Here is a 26,611-nt window from a genome sequence, read left to right as displayed (position 1 = left end):
ACGGGAATCCCAGCCGCTTCCAGGAAACTCAGAGCCCACGAGCGTGCAGAGGGGAGGAATGTCCCTTCGCGCTCCAGGTTCGCTTTCCATTCCCCTCAGACGCCTCAGCAAATTCCGCCCGTGAGCTGAGGAGAATCGAAAGCGTAGCCCAGGCGGCCGCTTGCCGCGCATGCGCGTAGATCCTTTTCTCTCTCGTTTCCCGCAACCTTCGCCATCTGCGTCGAGCGCCGCCTCACGCCCGCCCTCCTTCCCTCCAGTCCTTCGCCCGCTAAGCCCACCGCGCCGCCCAATCGGAGGGACGCAAAGCGGAGCGCGAGCCCCTGTGACGTCAATTCCTGAATCCAGAGGAGGACGAGGGGAGAACGCGCGCGCGCTGCTCGTCGTGCGACGTCTCCGGCACTCCACCAACCCCACGCGTCCTCCGCTGCCGAGGTTGCGGAACCAATTGACGGAGACGCCGAAAAGCCCCGCCTCCTCCTCGCGGTGACCTCACAGCTCTTTATCTGTACCGTCCCTCCCGCCACTCTGGGGACGGCGTCCAATCCAGGGCGGGGATGGCGGCGGCGGGGCGGTCCCTCGGCCCTCCGTGACGTCGTGGCCCCGCCCCGCCGCCCGGCTGCCTCCTGAGGCGCTTGGCAGCGGGCAGCGAAAGAGAGTCAGTCAGCCAGTGGCAGTCCGCCTGCCTACCTCGCGGCGAAGCTTCTGTTCCGCGTCCTCCTTCCCCATTCAGCGGCTCGCGGGGTCGTCGTGCTTCTCCGTCCTCAGCCCCCGAGCAACATGGAAAGTGCGGCGGGGGGAGCCGAGTTCAACATTCTCCTGGCCACCGACTCCTACAAGGTTGGGGGAGAGAGGAGGGTCTGGGGCGGGAGGGGGAGGGTGGGCGGGCGAGGGGCTCCCCTGTGGCCCCTTCGGGAGGGAGGCTGGCTGGGCTTCCCCCGCTGCCGTGGGTTTCTTCCCCCCCCTCCTCTCCTTCCAGGCTCCTTTCTGTTTCGTGTTCCTGCCTCGCACCCCGCCCTCGCCAGGCCAGGCACCGGGCCAGGACGGGGCTGGGGCTGCCTGCATGGCGAGGGGGGGCCCGGAGCTACGTGTGGGGCGGCTCGCAGGCCATGCCCACATGCAGGAGGCTGTGAGGGGGTGGGAAAGCAGCCCCGCTTGGCCTTTGCCCTTCTCTCCTGCGCGCGCTCTTTCATCGGGCTCGCCTTGGTTTATGCAATGCAAAGCGCAGGCTGAAGCTTGCGGTCCTTTGTACACTTGGCTTGGTAGCTCGCCTGCAAGGGGCTGTTTTGTTTTTTGAGGGCAGAATTGTCAGCTCTGATGGCTTGGTCTGGCCATTGGAGTGGGGGGGGGGCTGTTCCCTCCTATCCACCCCATTGAATGTGTCAAGTGGTATATAATTATAAGGGAGAAAAGGGGAGGGAGCGACAGTGAAGCTCCTTGCTTCTTTTGGAGTGCAACATCTCCCCCTCCCTCACATATCCTTACGGGTTTATCATCCACACATGCTAATATAGGTGGAGGGTGGGCAGGAGACAGTGGCTTTACTCCTTCTGCCCCCTCCCTTTATGCTTTTTGCTGAGAAGCTTCTAGTACGTAATAGGCAAGTGCAGAGAGAGAAAATGGGGCAAGATAGAAAGTGACACCTGTGGCATGGAGGAGATTCCTCCCCATTGTAACTCCTACTGCACTTGGCTCTTTCATCTCACTTCCAAATTCTTGCAGAGGGAATGCAATGATAGTGAAACACCTGCCTCCTTCACTTACTAGACTTGTGGGAAGCGCTAATTTTAGTTCTCTGGTGGCAGGAAAGGGAGTGTTTCTGAGGAAAGGTAATCTTTGCAGGCAAACTGACTTAACACTTATCTGATAGTAGAAGTACCAGGTTTCTGTTTGGGAAAGAACCTGATCAAAGTAAGCATGCTGTTTGCTTTTTATCAAGATAGTAGATTCTAGCTACTCATCTGTACAGAACTTAACAGCTCTGAAAGCGTCACTTATACTATTGGTATTTCCTATACTTTTGGTATTTCCTAACTGTTACAACAACAGTACAGTGTTGTAGAAAAACAAAAAAGAGGAGGTTAATGAGAAAAGATAAGGAAGTTAAGCTCTTCCGGCAAGGTTTTAAATCACAGGGTTTTCGTTGGACTCATTACTGGTTTAGCTATCCTTCAGCATACATAAATTTGTTTCTTAGCAAGACCTGCCTTTGGTGCATAAATGGTTGGATTATAATTACAGTAGTGATAGTACTACCCAAAGTTTAATTCTGTTACACATTTGTCAGTCTTTAAAAACTTGGAGCTGTATATGGTGGTAGATCAAGCATTGTGAAACTGAAACCATTAAACCAGTCGTACAGTTGTTACTGATGATAAAAGCATTAAAATAGCCACATTGATTTCAGGGGAAAGTTCTTCTTGTGGGAAACTATGACCAATTTATGGAATTAAAATAAATGATAAATGGAAATAATTGGCTTAAAATTAAATTTCAAATGATGCATTTGATTCAGATTTGCTGTAGTGATTCACCTGCTACAGGCAAATATCAGTGTAATTTGCAATGTAATCCTTTACATGTCTACTCAGAACTAAACCACATTGAGTTAAGTGCAACCTCATAGGTCAGTGAGTATAGGATTGCAGCCTTAATTGCTAGATTGTGCCCTGCTAGAAACAATGACTAGCTTTTATGGGAATAGCAGTGAAAGAGATCCTTCTGTTATGTATAAGGAGTCTCCTAATCTTTGCCCAAGAGACTTTGTCATTTAACAGTAAATGAAAGCAATTCAGAGAGAGCCTTATGCTACTATAGTATCAAATAGCAAAGGTTGTTTAAATCATGCTTTCAAGCGTTCAAAGCACTTCATCTGTATTGAGCTGTAATCCTTACCAGCAACCCTATAAGGTAAGTCAGTATTGCTAGGCCCCCAGATTGCAGCTGGACTCAAAAGAGAGAGGCAGCTAGATGCCTGTGGGCATCTAGTGAATTCAGAGTGAAGACTAGATTTGAATGGAGGACTTTCTAATTTCAGTTAGTCTTGTTTACTTACAGTACCCCTATAATCCCTGCCTTAGCAATCTTCAATAGCCTTGTACAAAGCCCTACACTGGTTACTGCTAAGAGTCTAGTAGCCTTCTTTCCATGCTGACCCTGAAGGAAGGAGAGCCTTTCACCAGTAACCAGCATAGAAACACAGACTGCCAGTAAAAAGAGCCCACTCCCAAGTGAATTGCTGAAGGAGTGATGGACAGATCCCTCCAACCTCCACCAGCCTGATCACTTGCCTGCATGGAATTCTTGGTGGCTGGTGGCTATTGGAGAAATACAGTGGTACCTCGGGTTAAGTACCTAATTCATTCCAGAGGTCCGTTCTTAACCTGAAACGGTTCTTAACTTGAAGCACCACTTTAGCTAATGGGGCCTCCCACTGCCGCCGGTCCGCTGCTGTGCGATTTCTGTTCTCATCCTGAAGCAAAGTTCTTAACCCCTGGTAATATTTCTGGGTTAGCAGAGTCTGTAACCTGAAGCGTATGTAACCCGAGGTAGCACTGTATTGCTGAAGGTTTTTTCCACTTGCTTCGTATTGCCTTGATGTACTCGTCCAACATTGTCCAATATCTTGTCCAACATTTGCTTCTGAAGCAAGTGTGCTAGTAACCTGACTGTACGCTTATTACAGAGGAATGCTGAACCCCACAAGTGATCTGATTTTATTTAGGTAAAGGTAAAGGGACCCCTGGCCATTAGGTCCAGTCGTGACCGACTCTGGGGTTGCGGCGCTCATCTCGCTTTATTGGCCGAGGGAGCCGGTGTACAGCTTCCGGGTCATGTGGCCAGCATGACTAAGCCACCTCTGGCGAACCAGAGCAGCACACAGAAACGCCATTTACCTTCCCGCCAGAGCGGTACCTATTTATCTACTTGCACTTTGATGTGCTTTCGAACTGCTAGGTGGGCAGGAGCAGGGACCGAGCAACGGGAGCTCACCCCCTCGCGGGGATTCGAACCGCTGACCTTCTGATTGGCAAGTCCTGTGGTTTAACCAACAGCGCCACCTGCGTCCCACTGATTTTATTTATAGCAGACTTAATTGCAGTTCAGACAGATTCGTCAGCCTCCACTATCTAGAGAGGGAGATAGTTATGAATCAAGGATGGAAGGGAAGCAGTACGTTGTGTGTGTGTGTGTGTGTGTGTGTGTGTGTGTGTGCAGATGCTTAGGGAATTTTGAATTCTGATCTGAGGTGACCTGATTTGCACCCCCACAGCTGACTGGAACTTAGTTATCCACCAGCATTTGCACTTTCTGAATGTTTCTGACAAAGTTTTCAGCACAAAAAATGCTCATTTTAATAGAAAATTGGTTTAGAAATCTATTTGAAGATAACACATTTGAGCATGTGTATTTAAATAGCTGTTTAACATGAATTTTCATGCACATTTGTCTAAAATGTAGAATGTGGAAATGGTGTGGGCTTATGAATGAAGAAATGTGAAAATGGCATAGACATTCAAATTAGAGAATTTCTGTGTATATGCACTAGTGAAGATTTATCACCAAAGACATTTCATTTGAACAGGCCTTTGGATGGAGGCTAAGAAACTTGTAGAGTGCATGTGTACTGATCATTTTAAAAAACGTGCTCCAAACAGCTGCCTGAAAGGCAAAATAGAGGCAATTGGCATTTAAAGCTGGGTACATGTACCAGTATATAGGGACAATTAAAAATTAATGTCTGTGTGCCATAAACAAAAAAACCCCAAACAAATGGTTGCCCTATGGACCTTACAGTCTAAATTTTTACACTGGGAAGGCAACATGCAGCTAATATGAGGTGATAAATGTTTTAGAGGGATCTGAAGAAGATCTATAAAAAACACTTTATAGATGTTCTTGGAGTTGCTTAAAATTTAAAAGTAAGCTTATCCAAGTTTATTATTTATTACATTTACATTCCACCTTTTCCTCCAAGAGCTCAAGATGATGGTGTACATGTTTCTCTCCCTCTTCCTTTAACCTGGTGAGGTAGTTGAGATCAGATAGGCTAGGCTGAGAGTGATAAGACTGGCCCAGTGTCACCCAGCGCACTTTATGGCCAAGTGGGAATTTGAATCCTGGTCTTCCAGGTTCTAGTCCTACATTTTAATCGCTATACCACACTGGCAGTCCTTTATTTTCCTGCACAAAACTTAAGCAAGCATGTTAAGTTCATCACTGAAAGTCAAGCAAGGATGTTGGTTGAACTCCTTTAGCAAGAGATTGCTGCAAAACCAGACCTGCCACTGTGAAGGCCCTGCTCCTTTCACAAGTCACTAGCACTCAGAGCAGGACTTCCATTTTAATGGGTGAAAAGACTGTGCAAAGTCTTTAGCTGTGGGTTAAAACACTTGCATTTTGCCAGAAAACTAACAGGTTGCCATTGTGGTTAACACAAAGCAGGCGTTACATTCACGGTGCCTTTTCCCAGTTGAACAGAGAAGCAGCCATGTTCTCCACTACCTGGACCTTTCAAATACTTTGGAAGGGAAGCCGCATATGTGTTGGGTGGATAAGAACACAAAGTTTGGCGCTGTGTTACCTTGGAAGAGCATTTGTGAGACATCTTGCTCATCTGATTAGAATGCTTTTCCTTTTAATATGGAGACTTCGTTGATGGAAATAAGTGATTGTGATTCAGAGGAAATATAAGACACTAAACTAAACACATTGCCTGGTTACAGATGACCTTAATTTCCCAAGATTTATAAAATTTTGTAGTTTGGGTTAAACCAACTCGCTGGCATACGGCAGCACATTTATTATTTATTTGAAACATGTTTGCCCCAATCTTTTGCTAAAAAGGGTTCCAGAGTGGCTTACGAAGATCAGTTGGAAAATAGTAAAAAGGTAAAGGTACCCCTGCCCGTACGGGCCAGTCGTGACCGACTCTGGGGTTGCGTGCTCATCTCGCTTAAGAGGCTGGGAGCCAGCGCTGCCCGAGGACACTTCCGGGTCACGTGGCCAGCGTGACGAAGCTGCTCTGGCGGGCCAGCACCAGCGCAGCGCACGGAACGCCATTTACCTTCCCGCTATAAAGCGGTACCTATTTTTCTACTTGCACTTAGGGGTGCTTTCGAACTGCTAGGTGGGCAGGAGCTGGGACCAAACAACGGGAGCTCACCCCACCGCGGGGATTCGAACCGCCGACCATACGATCGGCAAGTCCTAGGCACTGAGGTTTTACCTACAGCGCCACCCGCACCCCAGGAAAATAGTATCTGCCTTCAAAATGACAGTCTGAAAGATGTGACATACAAGGGAAAGCGGTTGGGGAGGGAAGAGAGAAAAAGTAAGCTCACGAAAAAGTTCTGAAAGTTACAGTTCTTAAAACAACCAGCTAGAATGGAAACAGTTCAGATAGCCTCATTACCTTCTGTGGCAGGCCCTAAGCAGTGGAATTGTCTGTGACTGTCACCTTAATTGTATAGTTTGTGTTGTACACTGAAAAGACATTTCATCACCCCTGATCCTTGAAATATAGATATATATGAAATATATGTATTTTACTACCCACCTCGTTCTTGATTATAACCTGTTTTAACCATTCGTAGTATTGCATAATGATCAGTGCCATGAAGCTTTTAATATAAGCTGCATAGTGCTCATTATTTGGCATCACATTCCAGACTGAAAAATACTTCTATTCACATTCAAGGAAACTCCCTTGATATGGAGCTAATTTTACTAGGCATCTGGGCTTTAATTTGCTGAGTTCCTGTCTGTTTTTGCACTAAAACCACTCTTCTAGATTCTGCAACTGGAATGCTGTCTAGTTCAGAGAACAATGTGCAGGCGTACATAGTCCTGCCTGAAAAAGTGTTTAATCAGAGTTTTTGCAGAGTTTTGGAAAGCTTTAAAAAATACTCATGTTTTTAGTCCTGAGAGGTTCCATATCACTTTACATAGTTCAAGTAAGTTTAGGATGCAAGATTTAAAAGTGAACATAGTAGCTCCCTGATCAGAAAACTAAATCCAAAAAGATACTGTTTGCTATCCAGAAAACATCTATGGTGTAGTGGATGGACATTCAGTTTTTCAAGCAAAGATAGGCTTGGTTCGAGCATCACACTAAACCATACATTAAAAGGAAGGTGCTCCAAAGCTCCCATGTTAGTCCTCAGCTCCTGCCGCCACTGTGCTGCTTATGAAACACAGCAGAGTCTGGCTTTGGTTGTCCATACCCAAGCTCATAGTTTGTTTCTCTGCAAACGTACATGAGTGTCAAACCAGTTTGGTCCTGGCTCACTACTCTGTGGTTTATTTGACAGAAACATACACTGAGCCTGGGTTCAGATGATTCAACAAGACGCTTTGTTCAAGGTGTGAAGGCAGCAGGAGTGGTTACTTTTGAGTAGCACCATGGTCTATGGGAAGTGTGAGGAACATGTAAGCAGCGCCATGATTTAATGTGATATGTGAACCATAGAATGTAGTGAAAGAGCTTTCTTATCAAGTGTTTTCAGTTTAGGCAAATTCCTTAGAGTAAGACCTGGATGTGACATTTAATCTTCAAATATGGCACTAAACAAAAAATTCCAGACCTTGTGGAATTCTTAAAACTTTTAATAGCATTCCAACAAACCTTCTGATCTGTTATTTCAGAGAAAGGTTGCTGGTGTTAGCTGTGGACTGCAATTCAACCAATTGTTGTAGCGAATGCTACTTTTGGAGATGACGGAACAAAATAATTCCCCATTTTGTTTGTTTAATAAATTGGTGTCCTGCTTGTAGGGCTAAATCAAACTCTTTAGAGTGGTTTGCTTAAATTAACTCTAAAATTATGAAGTTGTTTACACATTGTAATATGCCAGTAATTCAAATTTAGGATTTTTAGAATTAAAAAATTTGACTGAAAATATTTTCACTATATTAATTTTTTTTTTACCATTATCAAACATTCCCTTGCAGTGTTGGAAACCCAAATATTACAGCATTGTTCTGGTGTGTCAGAAACAGAGAGTGAAACTGACCAGTCTAATTCATTTCCCAACCTGAGAGAAATGCAAAAAAATAAAAAAGCATAAATGGTGGAAAGGAAATTTGACTTTTAAAAATCTTTTAATCTACAGCTTTAGTTTGCAGGTAAGGGAAAAATAAAATGCTTTTGTCTTGAAAATGTCAGAAGTACATATTTTAAAGTAAGCTGGGAAATCTTTCTCAGAAGAGGTGCCATCAGAATGATGTTCTGTGTGTAAAATTATCCCATTTTCATGTCTTATTATAGATTTGTTTTAGTTTCAATAGAACGTTAGCAGAGTCATTTATTGAAAACTGTGTTGATCAAAGTATCAATCAAAGCTCTTATTTTTTCTTAAGCCTCCCATAATTTTATAATCGCTTATAACATTGTTGCAATTGAGGGGGGAAATATTCTGTACCATGTCATTCAATACCTGTGGTGTCACTAATGTGGACAATAAAATTTGGTTAATCTTTCTTCCCCTGCTTATATGGCGTTCTTATGTGTAGCTGTGCAATTTCCACAGGAAGCACACGATTGACAGGTGAAGTTTAAAAGGAGCTTGTTTATAGACAAGACAAAGCACTTTATAATTGCTGTGCAAGTAAAAATCACGCAACTGCACATGGTGGTGGGTGTTGAGATCATACGGATGTTCCACCAGAATTACTTGTTGCAAGCAAACATTTGGTTTGTGCTTGAAGGAAAACTTCTAATATGGATAGCAAAAATACTGCAGATCACAGACATTGCAGATCACTGACACCTCTAAAGTCAGGCTCCTATACTAGGTTTGACACTGGAGCCCCTAAGCAAAAATTAACCAGACATGTCGCTTTTCACATTTGTTCAGAATTCTGGTCAGTTTCACTTCTCAGTTATGGAAAAGTTGTTAGATAAGCAAGGTAGAAAAGGAACCCCATAGGTAATATAGTAATGGACATTTTTGCTTGGTCAGCTGAAAACTGGACAGACAAAGGGATGTCTGGTTGGAAATCGTCTGTTCGATATGCTACAAGAGAAGCAGAGTGCTAAACTGCTCCTTGTTTTCCAAATCCTGGAAAAGCTGAACTACTTCAAGCTTGCCAGGCTGAGCTGGAGGTGGAAGGGTGAAAGTGATCCTCACTACAATGTGTATGGCACTGTCAAAGCTTGTTTGGATAACCATTTTGTATGTGGTGAAATGTTTTCTTACCCAAGTTTTTCTCATTTTAGGTGACACATTATAGACAATATCCACCCAATACAAGCAAAGTTTATTCGTACTTCGAATGTCGTGAAAAGAAGACAGAAAACTCTAAATTCAGGAAGGTGAAATATGAGGAAACAGTTTTTTACGGGTTGCAGTACATTCTTAATAAATACTTAAAAGGTATTTCATGTTGGAATTTTAAATAAAATTACTCATCCATTCTTTAACTTCACAACCTTTTTCGTGGCTCCTTTAAGCAGGAGCAGCTATGAAGATGTCTTCATTCATGATAAAATAACTATCAAAGGGTAATATTGTTTGATACTCTAATGGTTGACTTAATTTATGACTTAAGTCAGGGGTGGGTGACTGGATGTGGTCACTGGATCCTATTGTTGTTTCCCCCACCCCTCAGGGGCCAGGAAGAACTTTCTGAGAGTAAGAGCTGTTAGACTGTGGAATCCTCTCCCTCAGAAGGGGATGAACTCTGTTTCCTTGGAGGTTTTTAAGCAGAGGTTGGATGGCCACATGTCATGGAGCCTTATTTGAGATTCCTACATAGCTGGGGGTTGGACAAGCTCCTTTCCAACTGTGCAGTTCTATGACTCCACAACATATTTATTAAAAAATGTTGATAAAATCAAATGCTCATTCTCTGCTGACCTTTCAGCAGCAGGCAAAGACGTTTTATTCAAGAGAGATGGCCTTTGGCCTTATAAGCTGAAAGGTATGGCCTCAGTAAATGCTGCAATTTCTTCAATTTACTGTTTTTATTTATATGTTTGGTAAGAAAGTGGCATGCACAATCTTTGCACAGAATCTAATTTTAAAAATTATCCCCAAATATGATAGTGTAACTTGGAAAAGCATTTTATGGAAGTACTTTACATTCTTCCACAATGTAATAATTCTTCCAGTACTTTACACCAGCTAGAGTGGTGACTGGGAGTGGCCGCTGAGACCAGATAACACCGTTCCTGAAGGACCTACATTAGTTCCCAGGCACAATTCAAAGTGCTGGTGTTGACTTTTAAAGCCCTAAGTGGCCTCAGCCGAGTATACCTGAAGGAGCATCTCCACCCCCATCTTCCAGCCCGGACACTGAGGTCCAGCTCCGAGGGCCCTACTGGTGGTTCCCTCACTGTGATAAGTGAGGTTACAGGGAACCAGGCAGAGGGCCTTCTTAATAGTGGCGCCCACCCTGTGAAATGCCCTCCCACCAGATGTCAAAGAAATAAACAACTATCTGACTTTTAGAAGACATCTGAAGGCAGCCCTGTTTAGGGAAGTTTTTAATATTTGATCTTTTACTGTGTTTTTAATATACTGCTGGAAGTCGCCCAGAGTGGCTGGGGAAACCAAGCCAGATGGATGGGGTATAAATAAATAAATAAATAAATTATTTATTTATTTATTTATTTATTTATTTATTTACTTACATACATACATACATACATACATACATGTGGAGCTGTCTGGCTTATCATATCAGCTTCTGCAAGTACAGCGATGATAATATATATCTCTATAACCTGGGTTAGTGTCATCATTTTGTCATTGGCATGCAACCAGGTCGTCATTTTCTTGATTTATATTGATCAGCATAGTGTCCAGAGACCCAGTCTGAAGGAAAAGCTTTCTGTTTGCCATGGATTGTAATGGTAATCTAAGATTTACTATGTGACAACTGCAACTTTCATTCGAGTACATGAAATCGCTGTCAGACTCATCTGATTACAGCCAATGGGTCGAGATAAGCATGCTATTTTTGCTGGTACATTAAGTGGCTATTTGATTTACTCTATGCCCTAATTGTAAATCATTCATTTGAAATTAAATTGCACTTTAAGCAATGGAATCTGTTGTTGAGTAAGTAGTGTTTACAATCTGGATGCACCCAGCCCAATCTGTGGCACGTTTACTTGGACATATATCCTACCAATTTCATCAGGTCTTCTCCCAGCAGCAGCCCAACAATGCAACCCTTTGCATGTCTACTCAGACCTGCTCCATTGATTTACTAGGGCTTGCCTTCAGGTAAGTGGTATAGGACCGCAGGCCTGTACGGTCCTAGAGAGAACGGCACTAGCCGTGGCCAAGAAATCACAATTTTTGCATAGTTTGGCTAGTTTGTTTCCCCTCAGGACTTGCATAAAACAATAGATGGCAATGCCCAACCAACTTTTAGAACATATTCTTATGAGTCAGTATTTATTTGTAATTGTTATACATCTTTTAAATTTTTTCACCATAGGCAAAGTGGTAACCAAAGAGAAAATCCAGGAAGCCAAAGAGGTATACAAGGAACACTTTCAGGATGATGTCTTCAACGAACCTGGCTGGAACTACATCCTTGAGGTAAAAAAATAATAATGAACACTTCAAATGTGAACACACAAACACACTAAACTGCCTAATATTATCTGGTATTAACTATGTGGTTGTAGCTGACAGATGCGTAGCTTCTTTAGTTTGATAGGAATAGCATAGCTACTTTGTTGGTATTGGTTTTTGTGGGTTTTGGTTTTTTTAATAGTTCATAGAGCAAAGCAATGCCTATCCTTTACTGGGAGTTGTTTTTGTACACAAAAATATGTGGGAATTGAGCTTGAGGTTTTTTGGGGGGGGGGGAGGGGAGAGGAATCCATATAGAATTGACAACTGACACATTTGGAAAGGGCATTATAATCTTGTTCTATACCTCTTGACTGATAGTATAGGAAAACCAGTTGTTTTTTACAATACAGCGGTGCCTCGCAAGACGAAATTAATTCATTCCGCAAGTTTTTTCTTCTTGCGAGTTTTTCATCTTGCGATGCACGGTTTCCCATAGGAATGCATTGAAAATCAATTAATGCGTTCCTAGGGAAACCGCTTGCCAGGCTGGCGGTGCGGAGAAGGGCTTTTCTCCCCACCGCAAGCCTTCAGGACAGGTACGGGAACAGAGGGGAAGGCACGCAGCGCTTTCCCTCTGTTCCCGGGGCTTGCGTGGGAGGAGGGTTTTTCCTCCCCACCGCCAACATTCAGAACAGCATTCTGAATGTTGGCGGTGGGAAGGAAAACCCTCCTCCTACCCCAAGTCTTCAGGAAAGCCATCCGATGCCGGGCGGCGGGAGGAGGCTTCCCCCCCCCGCCCGGCATCGGAGCTTCATTCCGATGCCCGGCGGCGGGAGGAGGCTTCCCCCCCCCCGCCCGACATCGGAGCTTCGTTCCGATGCCCGGCGGCGGGAGGAGGCTTCCCCCCCCCGCCCGGCATCGGAGCTTCGTTCCGATGCCCGGCGGCGGGAGAAGGCTTCCCCCCCGCCCGGCATCGGAGCTTCGTTCCGATGCCCGGCGGCGGGAGGAGGCTTCCCCCCCGCCTGGCATCGGAGCTTCGTTCCGATGCCGGGCGGCGGGAGGAGGCTTCCCCCCCCGCCCGGCATCGGAGCTTCGTTCCGATGCCCGGCGGCGGGAGGAGGCTTCCCCCCCCCGCCCGGCATCGGAGCTTCGTTCCGATGCCCGGCGGCGGGAGAAGGCTTCCCCCCCGCCCGGCATCGGAGCTTCGTTCCGATGCCCGGCGGCGGGAGGAGGCTTCCCCCCCGCCTGGCATCGGAGCTTCGTTCCGATGCCGGGCGGCGGGAGGAGGCTTCCCCCCCCGCCCGGCATCGGAGCTTCGTTCCGATGCCCGGCGGCGGGAGAAGGCTCCCCCCCCCGCCCGGCATCGGAGCTTCGTTCCGATGCCCGGCGGCGGGAGAAGGCTTCTCCCCCCCCCCCCCGCCCGGCATCGGAGCTTCATTCCTATGCCGGGCGGCGGGAGGAGGTCCGAGGACAGTGGGGAAGACGCGCTGCGCTTCCCCGCTGTCCCGGAGATTTCCCTATGGGCTTTCGTCTTGCGAAGCAAGCCCATAGGGAAATTCGTTTTGCGAAGCGCCTCCAAAACGGAAAACCCTTTCGTCTAGCGGGTTTTCCGTCTTGCGAGGCGTACGTCTTGCGGGGTACCACTGTATTATATTAATTTAAATTCAGAGGTGAGTTGAAACTGAGCAACATGTCGATGCACCAGCAATTTGTCAATGCCCTTCTAAGGAAGTTTACCCCACAGTTTGAAGGTACAGCCTTAAATTCCCTTGTGAAATCACTTGCTTTTAAAGAGGCGCTGTGACTCATGCACAAGTTCTGCATGTGAGCTAAGCTTTGCTAAATTTAAGTTAAATCAATTATAAGCATTGTAACTGAAAAAGAAAAAGTGTTTTTTGAATCAAATTTGAAAGTTGTGTAGCTTTGTACTTTGATTAACCCCCATTTAAAGGAATATACTGTCAAATAAAAAAATACTCATGGATACAAAACCTATTTTTCACCCAATGAAAAAGTCTTCAACCCCCTTTCCAAATAATTATTGTATCTGTTTACAGAAGTACGAAGGTTGTCTTCCCATAGAAGTCAAGGCTGTTCCTGAGGGCAGTGTCGTTCCCAGGGGGAATGTGCTCTTCACGGTTGAAAACACCGATCCGGACTGTTACTGGCTCACAAACTGGATCGAGGTAATTAACGAAAAAATATCTCTGTGATTGATGATAACTTTTTAGCTAATTTGCTTTATTTTCAACATGTCCTGATCATATATTTGAATCCATGTTTAAAGATGTCATTCTGCCCTTTGATATGAGGAAACACATAATTAAATAGAAGTTGTGCTAATTGTACTGCGTTCCATGTGCTTTTAGACTACACTCAAAAGGCATTGGCTTATTCCTTTGCCTGGGTCTCTTTTTCCCAGATGTTTAATCAAGTTTCCTAGGGTTACGAGTTTTAAGATTGAAGCCATGTGTGCGCTGTTTGGTATAAAGTGGTGCCAAGGCATCTTTTATGCAGAAGAGAGCCTGTGCTATGGACAGGCCTCTTGTCAAGCTGTGTGCATGGTTCCACCTCTCCCTTCTGTCCCCAAAGGGCAACTGGTTCTTTAAGAGTGTCACTATTTCCCCCCATCTCTTTATGCTAAAACTATATCAAGCACATCTGTAAAAGCTGGTTGGCGAAGAAAATCAGGTTTGGAAGGCCTGTCTAAATATTAGGTTTCAGAAGATGTCTGAAAGCAAGCAGGGATGATTCCTGCTGAACCTCTATTGGCAAGGAGTTTCACAGGGCAGGACATGCCACGCTAAAGGCCAGTTCCTTATAAAGGCCAGATGAACCTCAGGGTCATGGGGAACACCAAAAATGCCCCACCAGAAGTCCTCAGCATTTGAAGTGTGGAGCAGTAAGGAGTCAGGCAGTACTTTGGACCCAGTGGAGTAGCAGGTTGCCAGTAGCTCAGAGCCTTGAGTATTCCATGACTTACTAGGCTCCTATCACAGCCACCATCTTTTGACATCCTTCCCCCACCCCCAAACTAAGTGAAATTAAGCTCAGTCGTGCTTATTTCTCCACAGATGAAATATTTGTTGGATGATGGAGGTAAATTTCTGTAATTCTTAAATGTCTGTGAATGGGTTTGAAAACCTTTAATACTTCAAGAGAATTTTCAAATTTGGAAAGCGCTAATAGAAACTTGAATTACCTTTGTGCATATATGAAAAGTGCCTGCCATATCTAATTTGATTCTGTATTGTAGTTTCCATTTAGTGGAAAGGTTCATTTTCCCTATTGTATCTAGGAGTGGGTATCTTCACATTTACGCATGAAACATTTTTCCTCTTTATAGACTATTCTTGTTCAGTCATGGTATCCCATCACAGTGGCCACAAACTCCAGAGAACAAAAGAAAATCTTAGCAAAATATCTGCTAGAAACCTCAGGCAGTTTAGAAGGTCTGGAGTACAAACTACATGATTTCGGTTACAGAGGAGTCTCTTCGCAAGAGGTAATGCTATTTAAAAAAATGTATTGGAAATTACATATTTTCTTTCTTTCTTTCTTTCTTTCTTTCTTTCTTTCTTTCTTTCTTTCTTTCTTTCTTTCTTTCTTTCTAAAATTGGAATCCATAAACTTAGACTGTATAATGTGTATTTCTTCTTGCAGCATTAAATTCTTCAGGAATAGTCAATAAGTGTGGCACTTCATATCTTATTTATATTGTCCTGCAGATATTAAGACCAAATGAAGAGAGTACTTATTAATGTGGAGTTACTCTGCTCTGAAATGGAATCTTCTAGGAACTGCCATTTTGGTTTTGCATGCCTGTAATTCATCATTGTGTCTTATTCTCAGACTGCAGGAATAGGAGCATCTGCACATTTAGTGAACTTTAAAGGAACTGACACAGTAGCAGGAATTTGTTTAATTAAGAAGTACTATGGAACAAAAGACCCTGTGCCAGGTCATTCAGTACCAGCTGCAGAACACAGGTATCTGTATTTCTTTGATGCATTCTATGTGGAAATCAAGTGTAGATTAGCTGAAGGTCTGGTCCTCCGGCATCTTTGAGGACCACGTGTCCTTTTTTTTTTTTAAAGGAAGCACACACCTTGAACTCAAATTATTAAACAATTCATTAACAAGTTGATAAAACAAGTTGATAATTACAGACAAGCAATTATAGCTGTTGATTCTGCTTGTTTTATATGTTCAAATGTAGCATTCAATTTTCTTTTTGACTCTGATTTTACATTATTTAATTAGTCAGTAAATTCTTGCCTGAATTACCAGGTCCCAGGAAGATAGAAGTTTGATTCAGCAACTTTAATATGTAACATGTTTTTACAGCTTGTTCTTGCCATATTTTTGTGATCTGAGCAATAACTATTAGAATAATTATTTAATGTGTCATAATTGGCAAGCTTGATATTTAGTTAATTAGAAACTGAGTACCTCTTTTGTCAGCATGTCCAATTTTTCCATCGCTGTCAAATGCTTCCACTACAATATAAAAAACTTGGGTTTTTGGAGTGTTCCAGAGCAGCAAGTTTGAGTGTATAGCACAGCAAAATGAGTCAGTGCTGCGTAACCCAATCCCCCCCCCAATTCTAAGTGCTGCTTAACCCATTAATAACCACGTTTCATAGGTCAGTATGAACAGATTGAATAACTTGTATGCAACGTTCAAAGAAAAGTTGCGCTGAAAAAAACCAGGGTGCCTAAATATTTGGTACTTGCACTTCGGTTTCTACCCATATTCAATCTTTCTTATTCCTTTTGGTGGTCTTGCCAAGCTACTACATTTAGGTGTCATAAAACAACACTGCAAGGGTTGTTCAATGTGTATGGGTGAAATACACATTCAGCAGCGTGGGGAATAATGTACCATAAAGTTGATAACTCGCTATGATCAGGTACATAACTGTCCTAAAAATCATGCTGAGTTGAGCTGCTGAAGTCCGTGGTAAATTCCAGTACCTTTCTACTACACACAGTCCTTATTACCTTTTGGCAAGAATATAATTTGATTTTTATATTCTGTTTCTTACTTACACTGTCTTTAAAATGTTAATGATTTGGGTACTTTCTTTGCTACTCAACTGTCTAAGAGATACTTGGTAGACCTTGGAACTGTTTTTGTATAAGTTGGTTCTTTAGTATACATAAGATCTCGCTTTCTGAGAAATCTGATTACACATTTGGGATTAAGTGCAGATTTAATGTCCCAGCAATTACAGTCATACCTCGGCTCCCGAACGCCTTGGGGGGGGGGAGTTGAACGTTACAGCTCCTGAATGATTGAAAACCAGATTTCCGGTCCCGAATTTCGAACTTTTTGGGGGAAGCCAAACATTCGGTGCAGCTTCCGCTAATATTTCTGATGTGCCTGCACAATTGGAAGCCACACCTTGGTTTCCAAGCGTTTCAGAAGTCGAACGGACTTACAGAACAGATTCTGTTTGACTTCCGAGGTACGACTGTAGCCTGACATTCTGCTGGTACCCCGTGTTTGCTTGTGTGCAAGCAGTTGATCAGGATGAGCATTATTACTGCTGTCTTGATACCTGCCCTCCAAACCTGGGTGTAACCAAGAACTAAGAGGCAGTTAAGATATTGGGCTTAATTGGGCAGCAAAAATTGTTCCACATGAATGAAAGCAGAACATGAATAAACTTTGTAGTGCACCAGAAAGCATCACTGACTGAAACCTGTATTGTCGGTTGGTTAAAAAGTAGTGTGAAGATAAGGAATGGTTGCATTTGTATTAGCATAGATTAGAGTTGTCTGCTGCATGCTAAAAGGAAAACATAGTGTGGCAACTAAATATCAAATGAGTAAATCTCTTCTGTTCTTCCAGTACTATAACAGCTTGGGGGAAAGACCACGAAAAAGATGCTTTTGAACACATTGTGACACAATTTTCTTCAGTGCCTGTATCTGTGGTCAGCGACAGTTACGACATTTACAATGCTTGTGAAAAGATATGGGGTGAAGATTTAAGACATTTAATTGAATCAAGAAGTGCAGAAGCGCCACTGATTATTAGGCCAGATTCGGGAAATCCTCTTGACACTGTGCTAAAGGTAATTCTTCAAAAAATCTTCAGTTTTTAAACTAACTTAATGAAGTTATTTGGGAAAGACCTTTTCTTTTAGTCTAATGCCATTTCTACTCTGTTACAAAATTGTATGATTGACAAAATTGTTTATCTAAAATTACTTAGAAATATCTATGTGGACTTCACTAGCTATGCCTACAGATAATTTTTGTTGGATCTGTTCAGTTTCTGTATCTAATTATATTTATGAGCTATGCTGACGTTTATTAAACTGCTTTCTGGCATATATTAAGTTTCTATAGAAAGACCTAAACATCTCATATAGTTAACCTGAAATTCATAAAGTGACCTGGTTCACAGATTATGGTAAGTAAAATTATGCTTGGGACCATGCATACTGTGTTGGCTTCCAGAGAGAAGCTGGCAACCCCTTTGTTCGGGCATAGGTAATCTCGGCGCTCCAGATGTTTTGGGACTACAGCTCCCATCATCCCTAGCTAACAGGACCATTGGTCAGAGATGATGGGAGTTGTAGTCTCAAAACATCTGGAGGGCTGTGTTTGCCTATGCCTGCCTTTGTTCCTTCCCTGTGCTTTTAGCACAGTGTAGTGGCCAAGTCAAGATTAGGCTTTTCTTGGTTAAGGGCTTTTCTTCCTTAACCACAGCCTGTAATGATAGCTCAAGCCTTTTCTGTGCTAAAAGGACTAAAAAGAAAAGGACTCTGGAGGAGCGCAGTGAGTGCAAGCATATTTGCATGGTCCCAATAAGTCATATAGACCATGACATAGGAATGAGGCCACCAAGGCAAAATAATTCAGGCCATGCATGGGAACCAGTGACCTAATGGGCATGTGGCTTTGCAGAAAGTGGATTTCACAAGCTACGTTGCTAAGAGCACGTAAAGATAATACTGGTGTGTCATGTAGTGAACAGAGGACCTCTCTGCCCTGGCCATATTTCATATAGACACCAGTTTTGTGTGGATAACTATTTGAACATGTTATAATAATATATATTGTTTTGATTTATTAGTGTATTCTTGATGATATGTATGTATTATATTTGTTTAATCCTTTTACAGTGGTGCCCCACAAGACGAATGCCTCGCAAGACGGAAAACCCGCTAGACGAAAGGGTTTTCCGTTTTTCAATGCGCTTCGCAGGACGAATTTCCCTATGGGCTTGCTTCGCAAGACGAAAATGTCTTGCGAGTCTTGAGATTTTTTTTCGCTCCCCCCCTTTTTCTAAGCCGCTAAGCCTTTAATAGCCTTTTAGCAGCTAAGCTGCGAAGCCTTTAATAGCCGCCAAACCGCTAATAGCGCTAATCCGCTAAGCCGCTAATAGGGTTGCTTCGCAAGACGAAAAAACAGCTAGACGAAGATACTCACAGAACGGATTAATTTCGTCTTGCGAGGCACCACTGTATTTTTTTCTCTTTGTTAGCTATGCAATTTTTTAAAAAGACATTCATAACCCCATAAAATCAAAATCCCATAAAACTAAACTGTTTGTAATACATATTTTTTGACTAGTAGGTTGCACCACTGAGTCTTTTCATTCTTACATATAGCTGCCTGTAAATTGATTGTCCTAACCCTTCCTTTCCGAACCGCCATGGATGGTAGCAGGATAGCATATTATTCAAGTGAAGTAGTTCTAAGCTATCAGTTTGTTCTTTTGCATAGGACACATCTCAGTTATAATTACAACAGCATTTTGGGGTGGGGGTGACATCACTATTTCCAGGATAATAGATTAGAATGGTGACTTCCAGACTAGTTTCTGAAATTTGGGGATTCCAGCTTTGGCTTTCAGAAATTTAAAACAAGACTGTATAGTGCCGCTGCGTTGCCAATAAAAGTTAATGATTTCAGTTTACCAGCACAATGGAGTGCTTGATAAACAATGACAAATGTTTCAGCTGCTGCTATCTACAAAAACAAATACAAATATATCTGGTTTGTTTAAATTGGCACAGGTTCCAGTGGCAGAATATTGTACAATTTTAAGGCATTACTGAGACCTGAGGAAAGGCCTGAGTAGGCACAAACAATTTTGTAATTAAATAGAGCCGTAAATCTCAAATTAAGGCTTCGGATGAGCTAGTGACTTTAGCAGGCAGCCATGCAGAAGGTAACAATAAGACTTGAACACTTCTTACTATAACAAATTTTCAACTAACTTTCCAGTCAAGAGACACGAGTAGTTAAGGCTTAATCCTAAGTAAATAGGACTACCGCTTTTTGGAAGCCTTCTACAGTTGTAAACGCCTTGGGAGTTGAACGTTTTGGCTCTCGAACGCAGCAAACCCGAAAGTGAGTGTTCCGGTTTGCGAACGTTCTTTGGAACCCGAATTTCCGACGTGGCTTATGCAGCTTCCAATTGGCTACAGGAGCTTCCTGCATCCAATCAGAAGCCACACTTGGTTTCCGAATGTTTTTGAAGTCAAACGGACTTCCGGAATGAATTCTGTTCAACTTACAAGGTACAACTGTACTAAAAATCCAACCTCGCAAACTTAGATTACTTTTAAGAATATCGCAGTCTGGCTTCCCTATACCAAGTCGTTGCATTGGTCTATCTCGTTCAGTGTTCTCCACACACAGGTTTCTTGACAAGGAATATTCCCAGCAGGGATTGAGCCTTGGGAGTTGTAGGCCTCAATACAGTGGCTGAGTTCCTTTATGTTCACCTTCTTGAAGCATAAAATTTTGACCCAAGGCACACATATTTGTATGACTGAACTGGCTTATTCAGCCAAGTAATGGACTAATTGTTTAATTTGGCTTTCTGCAGGTTTTGGAGATTCTAGGAAGGAAGTTCCCTATTACAGAAAATGAAAAAGGCTATAAAGTGTTGCCCCCTTACTTAAGAATTATTCAAGGAGACGGTGTAGATATCAACACATTACAAGAGGTGCGCCTTTTTATTAATATGTAGATTGCGTCTTCAGTGTCTTCTCTGACACAGCAATTAAATAAGATGTTCAGAGGGGGGAAATGATTAACAACTTTGTTTTTGTTCACGTTTTTGTTCATATTATTCCCAAATGGGTCAGTGTGCTTGACTGTTAACTAGATGGTTGCTAGCCTGAGCCCACCCAGGACTAGATGACCCTCAGGTCCCTTCCAACTCTACGATTTTATAATTTAAGATTGTATGTCACAGCTTAGTTTCATCTGGCCTCTAATGTGTTGCCAAAAACACTCCTGCCCTTGAAAGTAGAAATCTGGCCTGCTGTTAACTGGCTGCATCTAGCCTTTGAAAGTTGTCTTCAGACTGAAGGCTATCCAGTGCTGTGAAAGACACTACCTTGAAAGAAGATGTCTTGAAGCAGCCGATCAGATAGCTGAGAGCTGCCTAATCTCAGGCTAACACTCGATAGCGACCCACCCCCCAGCCTATGGAGGGAAGCCACCAAAGATGCAGATTATCTGGTGGCAGAAGAGCCTTTGGAAGGTGAGGAGAGAGCGCACCTGGTCAGGCAATTCTACTGGAAGTTTCTCTGGGGCTCTTCTAACAGTATATAACCCAGTATAGACAGGAAGATGAAATAGGGTGTGGGAAATTGGAGAGCGCAAAGAGTTAAAGGTAAAGGTACCCCTGCCCGTACAGGCCAGTCGTGTCCGACTCTAGGGTTGTGCGCCCATCTCACTTAAGAGGCCGGGGGCCAGCGCTGTCTGGAGACACTTCTGGGTCACGTGGCCAGCGTGATTAAGCTGCTCTGGCGAGCCAGCACCAACACTGCACACGGAAACGCCGTTTTACCTTCCCGCTATAAAGCAGTACCTATTTATCTACTTGCACTTTGGCGTGCTTTCGAACTGCTAGGTGGGCAGGAGCTGGGACCGAAAGACGGGAGCTCACCCCGCCGCGGGGTTTCGAACCGCTGACCATGCGATCGGCAAGCCCTAGGCACTGAGGTTTTACCCACAGCGCCACCCGCGTCCCACCGCGCAAAGAGTTATGAAGGTGTAAATAGAGCAGGAGCTGATCTGTGCTTTCAAAGGCATTTCTTGGACCATTAAACCACAGAAATCAATTGCTCACTCATTTGTGTGTTTCTGTGGTTCAATAGATTAGTAACAGCTGTAGTGCATGAACATTGCTAGTTGTCATTTGGCATACAAAAGCACCATCTAACCTTGAACTGAAATAACATGTGAGCAAACCTTAGCGGAAGGGAGGAAGTGAAGTCTGAGTGTTTGTCTTTCACCTGGAAAAATAAATGGCGTTTTTATCCTCACATGTTGCTGTAAAGTCAGTATCTTTGTGTAAAATATGCCTACCTACCAGTGCAGTTGTTTCCCCCAAAGATAATTAATTGCACTTTTATGCATATTATGGTATTTGTTGGCAGCAGTTTGCTGTAACTACATGAAATATTTTCAGAGGGTTTGCGAAGTATCATTGAGCCTTAAATAGTCTAAAGTTCCTGTTTCCATAATGTACACTAGTCTGTAAAAGAACACCATGGTAAATGCTTAATAGGAAAAATGTCTTATTTGTGCACCTCTTAATTTTATTTTATTGCTTTCTTATCAGATCGTGGAAGGAATGAAACAAAATAAATGGAGCATTGAAAATATTTCATTTGGGTCTGGTGGAGCTTTACTGCAGAAAGTAACTAGGGATCTCTTGAATTGTTCCTTCAAATGCAGTTATGTGGTAACCAACGGCCTTGGGGTATGTTCTTTAAATCTAGATTTTACATTAGAAAAAAAAGGGCCTTGATTTCATTCTTCAGTGTGAATGTGCTCATCTTTTACTCATAGCATCTTTTTATTCCAAATTTTAGGTAAACGTGTTTAAAGATCCTGTAGCTGATCCCAACAAAAGGTCAAAGAAAGGCAGGTTGTCTTTACACAGGACTCCCGATGGAGACTTCGTTACGCTAGAAGAAGGCAAGGGAGACCTTGAAGAATATGGGCAGGTATGTATGCCTTAAACCCTTGATGTAGGGTAATATCAAAAGTTAGTCATGCATAGTCCCATCTGTGGACTTAACTGATTTTTATAGCATGCTGAATACAGTTGATGTTCATTAATTGTAGCATCAGGTGATTACTTGAACGTGTGAACCAATCAGCACCAGGAATAACCTGAGTATTAACAAATGCCTATTCCAGGGCAATCAGTTTCAATTGCAATAGTTCGCGTTTTTAACAGAGCCGTAAAGGGATAAGACATACAAGTGTGTGAATCAGCCCATGGTTCTATTTTAATATGGGTTTTAACTTAAACCATAATTACCATGATAGGTAAATTAATAAACTCAGAGTTAAAGCTGTGGCTTCTCCAAGTTTTGAGTTTATGTGCTGCTGAAGCAAGCACACTTTGCCAGGTTTGAGGAGCCCAGTGTGAAATAGAATCTGTTAGACACTAATGTTCATTTAGGGGCTAATTGTCCATACAATTGTCCACTCTCAAGGCCTAGGCACAGTTAGCTGCTAAAAGAGGTAAGATGTTTTCTCTATTTATTCAAACAGATTTATATACAGTGGTGCCTCGCAAGACGAAATTAATCCGTTCTGCGAGTCTCTTCGTCTAGCGGTTTTTTCGTCTTGCGAAGCAACCCGATTAGCGCTATTAGCGGTTTAGCGGCTATTAAAGGCTTAGCGGATTAGCGGCTAAAAGGCTATTAGCGGCTTAGAAAAAGGGGGGGAGCGGAAAAAAATCTGAACACTCGCAAGACGTTTTCGTCTTGCAAAGCAAGCCCATAGGGAAAATCGTCTTGCAAAGCAGCTCAAAAACTGAAAACCCTTTCATCTAGCGGGTTTTCCGTCTTGCGAGGCATTCGTCTAGCGGGGCACCACTGTACTGCTTAACAACACCACCAACATTCCAAGTGGTTTACATAAAATAATACAAAATATTCATTAAAATACAGATAAAATCAACCAACTTTAAAAACAAGTAGGTAGAAAAGCAACAGTCTGAAAGACAGATATAGATAATAAAATCTATGTTCCCTGCCTGTCTCTGGGGGAGTTCAAATTCCTCCCAGCCTGGCTTATATGTGTCTGAGTTTGGAATGATGAGCTGTGTCGCTCTTGAGTTGAGGGTCTTCATCTGCCAAAGCAGACTCCTTGACATTGACAAGCCAAATACTGTTTTATTATTGAAACTAAGAGAAAATGGTGTCTGTTTGCAGGATCTCCTTCATACAGTGTTTAAGAATGGAATAGTAACGAAGTCCTACTCGTTTGATGAAGTAAGAAAAAATGCCAAGCTGAAGATTAGTGAACTGACAGAGGCATCTCACTAAAGTTTCATTCCATGTTTGTATTTGTGTAACAACTGTGTACTGCATAGCTAATGATTTCTTGTACAGATCTGTGTGTTTCTGTTTGCCACATTATAGCCAAATTATTTGTTGGTTTATGGACATCAATCACTGCCCTCTCTCTTCTTTTCCTTTATTTTTGCCAGCCTTTAGAGAAAAAAATGGAGTTGGGAAAACACTTGCAGTGTAAAATATGTGCTTCTAGGAGTCCTTTGGTATTCAATCTGGTATTGAGCTCCTCATTGATGAGACACAACTGAGACTTTTTATACATATAAATATATATATATATATAGCAACATACCACAAAACAGATCTGCATAAAAGTATCATTGCTTTATGTTTATATTTACCTTGTATTTTTGTACAAACAAGATTGTGTAAAATATATTTAAAAGTTACAATTATAATGTCTTTCCAACTTTTCATGATTTTTATGAGCACAGACTTTCAAGGAAATATTTTGGGCTGGGGGAATACATTGCCTTTGTGTCCATTGATCAGCAAATAAAACATGGCCTTAAGTTTTGTTGTGACAACTGTACTATTTGGAAGTTTTAATCAGGATAGCTCCCTCAAAACCCACAGAGAAAGGGACTTTGCTGTTCATTGTAGCTACCAGTCAGCGAAACCTCCTGTTCTTGCTGAGGTGCTGGGAGAATATATAAACACATAAACACTTGCTAGACAGTAGGCGATATAACTGGAATGCCAAATCAGGAAGGATTTCTTACTGCAACAAAGATTGCCAAATGCACCTCAATATTCCAAGAACATTGGAATCTGAAATCAGTGCAACTCATTTCCAAGTAAGCATGAAGGAGATCTGGCAGCAGAACTTCTAAGGGATTTCCTTCCGCTACGGAACATATATTTATATCTAAAATATTGACAGGTAGGGAAGTGATGTATTAAAGTAACTACACTTCGGGGTTTATTTTTACATATATTGTGACAAACTTAAAAGCAGAATACTGGTCTTAGTTGTGCACTTTTTTACTTTTTGTATTTGGTCTTTGATTTTGCCTTTTTGTCAGACTGGATGTTGACCTTGTATAGACGTCTTAACTATTTTTTTTGTTGAACAACTTTAATAAAACATTATACTAGCAAACTCCTTTTACATTGGTAGCCTCCCCTATAGGGGATACTATGCAGAGGTTAACTATTTTAAATACTAAAGGTGATGAAAGGTACTCTTTTCATGACTGCACTTGATTCACTTTCTACACATGCTTTGAATTTCTTACTAAAGAACAAGTCTGTTGGTGAATGACTTGGCATGCTGTATCAAGTTCTCAGGTGTACAGCCATACTTCAGGTTGGTAGAAGACATGGATTTGTCAGCCTTTCTAGAGGAAGCAATATAATTTTGGTTTGTTAGCTCTGGTGAGGGATAAAATCTCGGATCACTGTATAGGTGAAGCATAAGTGGGTTTAAACAATTATCTGGGAAATGGTTCAGAAGAGCTCTAACATAATGGAGAAAACAAAGATAATATACTTTTTAAAATGCTTGAAAAGCCATATTTTAATATTCCTGCTATGGAACATATTTAATTCCACAGTCCCGATCTATTTTGTGTTAGAAGGTTTTCTACGTTATTGCTATCAGAAATAGTGGTTTGGTTAGCACTCTGAACAGTGAGTTTCACTCCTAGAAATGTCCTTACCCTGATAACTGAAGTAGCTTGTCTTGGGCTGAAAAAGTTCAAAAACTGATTAAAGGTCAGCATGGTTAAGCTTCCACATAATGTACCAGGGAAAGAACTGTATGGTAAGTGGTACAAGAAACCTGGCAAGTCTCTCAACTGATATTTTTATACTTGAGGGCAATGGAGAGGCATTTTCTATGCACCCTGCGTGTTTGATTTCTAATTATTTCTGGGAGGGGCAGGTGTGTGGTTTCCCCTCTCTTTGTAAAACACTAGGTTTCCTCACCTATCCTAGTTGGAAAATCCTGGGCTCTTACCATCAAGGATTTAGTGTTAAGACGGTTGACACCTGAAACGTGAAGTAGTTTGGTGCTGGATACAACTTTACAGAGCTTGAACCTTAAATATCCTAATTCTTCCATGCAAAAGCAAGCAGTGTGTTTGGGTTTGCTTTTATCAATTAGGATCGTATGGACTCTGATCTTTAGCTCCCATTTCATTGTAGTGCAGTACTTGTTTTTAAAAACGGCAGTTGGGAAGCTTTGTGTTTAATTTATTTGTAACCTGTATTTAACATAAGAAATTATTTTTATGACTATTTTTTTCTCAGAGGAATGATTATGAAATTGATATGAAATCTTTTTATAGCAAAGAATCCACCTTGGAAAATTTGAGATGTATTTATTGTTTGCCAAAATTCAAAAAGTAAACAGAATTTTCTCTAGTTTTACATTCCTTCTTAACCTACTTAGCCGAGTAAGTATTCTTCACCTAAATCCTGTGTTTTAGTCAAAATGTACTTTGCATTAAAGACAAATGTAATAAACATGGAAATAAAGTTTTAGTTCCAGTAGTAAAACATATAGCTATTTGATTTTATTTCAGACTTGTTCTTTTTGTTTGTCAAAAATTACTTACAGAAGAAAGGGTGATGCCGTAAGCCAGGGATGGCCAGCCACTGTATTCTGCTTGGCCACTTTATTTCCCAAGCCTTGCAATATATTTTAACATGCAACCTGAACCCATTGTGGAGAGTCAAGTTCTATAATCAAACTGGCACCACACTGCACTAAATGGCTTC

The 26,611-nt window shown here is 42.3% G+C and overlaps 1 protein-coding gene across 1 annotated transcript; it reads left to right on the top strand.

Moving 5' to 3' along the window:
- Positions 1 to 337: 337 nt before the first annotated feature.
- On the top strand, positions 338 to 26,389 carry NAMPT (nicotinamide phosphoribosyltransferase). Its single transcript, XM_083463622.1, has 11 exons — positions 338 to 837; positions 9,218 to 9,374; positions 11,449 to 11,552; positions 13,589 to 13,717; positions 14,878 to 15,036; positions 15,384 to 15,520; positions 17,389 to 17,614; positions 20,386 to 20,505; positions 22,135 to 22,275; positions 22,388 to 22,522; positions 23,744 to 26,389. The coding sequence occupies exons 1-11, from the start codon at positions 778 to 780 to the stop codon at positions 23,855 to 23,857; spliced, it is 1,482 nt and encodes a 493-aa protein (XP_083319748.1). The 5' UTR covers positions 338 to 777; the 3' UTR covers positions 23,858 to 26,389.
- Positions 26,390 to 26,611: the final 222 nt, after the last annotated feature.

Source organism: Podarcis liolepis (genome assembly GCF_965112155.1).
Source record: "Podarcis liolepis genome assembly, chromosome: 10".
In the NCBI taxonomy this organism is placed as follows: Eukaryota; Metazoa; Chordata; class Lepidosauria; order Squamata; family Lacertidae; genus Podarcis; species Podarcis liolepis.
Note: the sequence above shows the minus strand (reverse complement) of the source record. Positions and strands in the feature narration are given on the sequence as shown.

What these genes read in the sequence shown, in the direction of transcription:
- NAMPT (XM_083463622.1), top strand. Translation starts at nt 778, where the DNA reads ATGGAAAGTGCGGCGGGGGGAGCCGAGTTCAACATTCTCCTGGCCACC. An exon ending in TCTTAATAAATACTTAAAAG is followed by an intron (nt 9,375 to 11,448) that starts GTATTTCATGTT and finishes TTTTCACCATAG; the next exon opens with GCAAAGTGGTAACCAAAGAG. An exon ending in GGCTCACAAACTGGATCGAG is followed by an intron (nt 13,718 to 14,877) that starts GTAATTAACGAA and finishes TCCTCTTTATAG; the next exon opens with ACTATTCTTGTTCAGTCATG.